Source organism: Elaeis guineensis, chromosome 15, assembly GCF_000442705.2.
Source record: "Elaeis guineensis isolate ETL-2024a chromosome 15, EG11, whole genome shotgun sequence".
In the NCBI taxonomy this organism is placed as follows: Eukaryota; Viridiplantae; Streptophyta; class Magnoliopsida; order Arecales; family Arecaceae; genus Elaeis; species Elaeis guineensis.
In genome coordinates, this window is record NC_026007.2 from 60,897,522 (window position 1) to 60,903,229 (window position 5,708).

The following is a 5,708-nucleotide window of genomic DNA, read 5'->3' on the forward strand; positions in this document are numbered from 1 at the left end:
GCAACTGAGCATCCGTATGTACGCCAGCTAGAGGACAGAAAAACTAGGGAGCATACAGTACGTAGGCCAGCTGGAGGGGTGCAACAGAGCATGCCGTACGTGCGCCAGCTGGAGGGTAAGAAAGCTGGCGAGGACTCCGTACGTAGGGTAATGGGGAACATGGGCTGGATTGCCCTCACCATGTTTGTCTTTTTATTTTTTTATTTTTTTTATTATTTTTAGTTTATTTTAATTATCAATAGAATATAAAATATAAGATGGCTTGGCATTATTTAAAATAAAAATATGATGTGTTGGCTGGTGGCATATCAAAATCAAGCTCTCACAATAACCGCATCCATGCAATACGCATGTGTTGCCGTGTTTCCCCATACCAGCCACCGAGAAGAGTGTAGAATTCAATTTATATGTGAACACCTGGATTTAGAACCTAGTTGCCGACTTTGGCTTAACCATTCCAAAACAAAAAGTATGATTTATAGCCGTTTTAATGGAGAAATCATTAATTCTACCAAAAAAAAAAGAAAAGAAATCATTAATTGAATTATATCTACCATTAATCAATCCAGCCAGAAACAGATAATAACAATCATTTTTTCCTCCTCTTTTTTCTTAGATAATAGCCAATAAACTTATTGATAATCCATGATAGGTTGGTCCAAAACTAATAATTTTATCTTTAATTAATTGACGAGATTCAATCCCACCATCAGAATCATTCTTGTATTTCACAAAGATCCAGGATCTTTCCATAATTTTAAAAAATAATATTATAATTATTATAAGGACTGTGATAATTCATTATTAATGTTATAGCGGTATGCTAACTTTTATTTTTACTCAATATCCTTTCCTTAATAAAGTACTAGTTTTGTTCTTAAAAAATATTTTCTATTAGTTTTTCTTCTAAAAAAATTGTAGGATTAAAAAAGATATTTTTATCCAATAATAGGTGAATGAAAAATAACACCACTATTTATTTCTTATTTAACACCATTAATTATAACGACCATTGTAGCTATTGTTATAGTAATATTAAAAATTTGAAATGCCATCTTTAATGCAAATAATGGTATGGTGTTATAATCATTATAATGGTTCATATATAGTGGTTTCTTTGCCTTGCTATAATGGTACAATGAAAGCCTTGCATTTTTCATGTCAGGCATCTTAGAGGGGTTTAGATTGTGTCTTGATATAGAATGGAAAACTGTGGCTTATACTTCTAGATGGCTAAAGTCATTTGAGATCAACTATTCTACTAATAATCTAGAACTAACGGCAGCTATTTTTGCTCTAAAGATCTGGAAACACTAGTTCCATAGAAAATTGAACGAGATTTTTACAAATCACCAGTCTAAAATATATCTTCACTTAGTATATAAAAAATTGAATAAAACGAAGTGGTTGGAGCTGTTAAAAGATTATGATCTAACTATTAACCATCACCCATGAAGAGAAATGTAGTGATAGATACATCAAGCAAGACATCCTCGGATTATTTAGCCGTTCTAATCACCTGATGTCTAAGGATGGCAATAGGTTGAGTGGGTCATTTCCCAGTGCGCACGAGCCAACAAAACTTGCATCAACTCTATTGCATGCGAGCCAATAAGATGCTCGAAGCGAGCTTTCCGACTCAAGCTAAGTTAGTGAAACAAAACTTTAGCTAAGTGGCGGTAAGAAAACTGTTCAACTCCTTGCCAGTGGCTAGTGCTATCATCTAGCCCATGGTTGCATCTCCTAACTAAAGTGCAAGAAGCTTAGGCCCCATTTGATTTGGTACAAGTTGGCTGAGCAAGAAACTGCTTCATTGAAGTGGCTTTGTCTCACCCAGATCAAGCCATTTTAGGCTATTTATTCTTAAATTGGGTTCTTCTGAGCCGAACTTGGTTCAGATATCTATTTACAGGCGACCAAACAAGCCTTGACTCTGTTGCCATGAAGCGAGGAGGGAATACTCTGTTCTAGAAAAGGGTCATCATCAGTGTTAGTTGGATCCCCTGTTCCAGGGTGTTGTGATCAACAATTGATCATGGAGTAGGGGCAGAAGTTGGAGGGGAGCAGAGGAACCCAATTCAAAACCTTAACATAACCAACAGCTCGTAACAAAACAAAATTCTTATCCATACGCCATGCAATATTATGCTTCTCACCAACAATCACTGTCCTCCTATTTGATGAACAAAAATATCTGAAGCAGGAGATTATGATCCAGCAGAAATCAAGATAAAAAACTAAGAGAACTTTCAAATAATATGGCAGGATATATAGGTTCCTCTTCAGTTTCAGGTGGCTTCACCAAACTAGAGGCCTCCAAAACACTGGAGTCCAAACTGGAAATCAAAAGGCATCAAGTCTAAGCAGCAACAAAAGAATCACTCCGTAATTTTTTGAGCAATCGGTGGAAACCCACCTCATATTTCGTTAAGAAAATGAAATAAGAACACAGCTGATGTAAAGAACCCAAGCAGAAACATGACCAACCTCATATTAATAACCATCAGCTTAGTCTCCATCCAAACAGAGCTTCCAGCACTACATGACATTTAAACAGGTTTCCAGCAAAAACAGTTCTTCGTGTGCACCATCAACAATCTTCCTTTTCTCATATGGTGGTGGTGTTGGGGGCTTGGAGGCGGACACCACCGAGAGTCGGACCGGATCCCCGAAGCTTTTCGTCCATGATCCCATCCAATCTCCGGGCCATCTCCGGGCTCAAATGGTTCCTCCAATCCCCCACCTTCCCCTTCCTAAAGTAACAAGAGTTTGGTACCCTGAAGACCGAGGCTTGGTCACCATTCTGGTTCACCTCTAGTTTGCTGAGCTTATCAAAGCTGCACAGCGTTATAATCTTCTCCACCACCCCTTCCTTCTCCTCCTCTAAGGAGAAGGGACATCCCATAAACTCGGCCAACCTTTTCGCGTTCGCCACCGACTCCTCCATCACCTCCTCGTACTTCAAGAACAGCACATTCTCAGGCTGCCTCAAGCTCTCCCTCCAGTACTCCAGAACATGGTCCCAGTCCGGGCCAAAGGGAGAGTTCCCTTGGCAAACCATTTCGACCGCCGTGGCGAGCGAAAGGGCTTCAGTCGTCGGCATCATCTCCCCCGTCGCCTTCTTGCTGCGATGCCACGACGAGGTGAATTGCCACGCAGAGACCACCCTGTCTTTGGGGTCCCGGCAAACATATATAATTCGGCAGTCGGAGGCTCTGATCGCGTCCGGTAGCACAGAGTAGGGCATGTGGGTGTTAAGGAGCCGAGGTGAAGGAAGGGCTTCGATCTTGGAAGGTTGGCCGATGGCCCAGAGCTCCTCCAAGGAGTGGACGCAGTTGTGGGGGTTGAGGCTGAGGAGAGGGTGGTCAGCAAAGGAGTACTGGCTTCGAGTCATGGTGGCGAAAATGAGCGCTTTGAGCCAGGTGGTGCCGGACTTGGGCAAGGTGGCCAGGAGGATGTCAGTGGGACGAGACTTGAAGTGGCTTTGGATGGCGAAGATTCCCCGGAGAAAGATCTCATGACCAGGCAACCAGACGCCTTTGTATTTTCGAAGAGAGACTGGCTGCCAGCCTTCCTCTAGTGGAAGGGTAGAGATGAGGTCATTATATTGTTGTAGAAGTTTTGGAGCCTGATCCTCTGCCCTCTCTTCTGAAGCATGTGATGGTTGGGAGCTACTGGAACGAGATGGATCACTGGCCATGACCGGAAGGAGGAAGCTACACTCAAATCTCTCTCTCTCTCTCTCTCTCTCGTGAAAGGAAGGTTAGGTTGATGTTTATCTCTCTCTCTCTCTATATATGTATATAACATAAGGACGCTCACCAGGAACCTTTCCATGTGGCATCTCCATCCACGGCCGCTCCACCGGCCTCCTTGTCCCCATCTACTCATTGCAAATCCCCTCCCAAACATTCCGTGTGACGAAAAGATTATTGATTAAAATAATTATGCATCTCATGCCATTCAATAACAAAACAGTATATCATTTATTATTAAAAAATTATATATTATTATTTATTTTTAATTGAAAATTTTAAATAAAAGGATTCTACTGTCAACTACGGTTGGTCCAGTAACAACTTTTATTATTTTGAAAAAAAAATTAATTTTTTAAATAATATGCTGATTTATTATTGAATAGTATAAAATATATGCGATAGAACTATTTTAATAAATATTTTTTCTCATGATTCAGGCTTTAGTGATTGATTCAAACCGATTGAGCTAAAACTAATTGGCAGAATTTTATCTAGTTTTAGTTTTTAAATATTTTATTAGTGTATTTTAGTAAGTGGCACTTTCATTTGTACTCTTAAAAACCAAGTGAGAGATCTCACAACGTGGCACTTCATATACTCCCCACCAATAGATCTTTATGTTAGGAGAAAGATACAGATACATAATTTTATGCTTTTAAGAGATTAGGAAGGGGCCTTTGTCATATCATTTTTGCTTTGTTAAGAAAAGATTGCTCCCTTTCTTCCTTCTTGTTGTTCTTATAATTACTTGTATTTCTTCTCCTAACTATTTGTGTTGGGAAAAACCGATCGATCTTCATTTGCCGATCAATCTCCAGAACAGTCCGATCGATATCTGACTCTGACCCACCAAATAAACAAACAACCCTGAAAGTGACTACCGACTATATATCGGCTGAACAGGCTGACACCATTTTCAACCGACCGATCGAACCCCTTTTACTAATCCAGATCAGTAGGCAGTCGATATTCGGACTCTACAGACAACAGACTACTTCGACCGTCGGTATTTCAGAGTTACTAACCGACAACCGACCCCTGACACATAGTCGGCCGACTCATTCAAATATATCATAACCATCACGGACGGTTACTCCACTGATATCGTGGCGTAATCCATAGGGACTAATAACCCATTGCGAGATTACCATCCCGTGATTCTATGCTGCTAAATACGGGACCATATCCGATAGTTACGACGATCTACTCTATAAAAAGGAGGTAAGACGATAAATTTTGGTAAGCTAATTTTGATATGCTGAGCTTTGTCTCCATTCTCATTCGACTGTTACCCAGTCACCTTCTCTGACTTAAGCATCGGAGGGTCCCCGCTGGAGACAACTTCGGTCAGTGCGGACTTCATTTTGCAGGTGCTTGTTTTCGACGAACAGGCGATGAGGGGATTAGCAGGAACAAATTGGTGCACCAGGAAGGGGGGAAACAGTGGCAAGAAGAAAACTCGCAATGACGAGAACCAGATCTCAACGATCAACGGCGACCGGCTCGATGAGACACTCTTTCCGTCGGAAAGAGGCCCCTCCCTTGCCTCCAGTAGCAGAGCCCAGTTCTCCATGCCCCATGGTTACCACAGACGCTCAGATTGCTGCGATCGTGCAATAAATGAACGTTCTCGCGGAGGCAATTAAAAGCCTCCAACAACAGCAAATCTAGCCACCATAACCATCAGCGGAGCAACCGATGGTGCATTCAGCACCTTCCAAGCATAGCCACCGTCATTAGCAATGATCTTCGTTTTCTCCGCCAGAGCGGCAATCTCGACTCTCTCAATGGGATGAGCAGGAGTATTCGTGGCAATCTCGATGTGCCACCCACCATTCATGGTGCCCCTCTCCTTCCTAGTTAGATTGAGCAAAGAAGGGGAAGCGACTGCGAACACCGTCTGCCTCTAATTTATCGAAAGGATCAACCCCCGGAGTCTTCCATCACCGG

At 41.7% G+C, this 5,708-nt stretch overlaps 1 protein-coding gene across 1 annotated transcript; it reads right to left on the reverse strand.

Annotated features, from left to right (window-relative positions):
* Window positions 1-2,194: 2,194 nt before the first annotated feature.
* LOC105058122 (cytosolic sulfotransferase 12) lies at window positions 2,195-3,784 on the reverse strand. The gene has a single exon (XM_010940920.4). It carries the CDS (start codon window positions 3,698-3,700, stop codon window positions 2,609-2,611), a length of 1,092 nt encoding a protein of 363 aa, XP_010939222.1. The 5' UTR covers window positions 3,701-3,784; the 3' UTR covers window positions 2,195-2,608.
* Window positions 3,785-5,708: the final 1,924 nt, after the last annotated feature.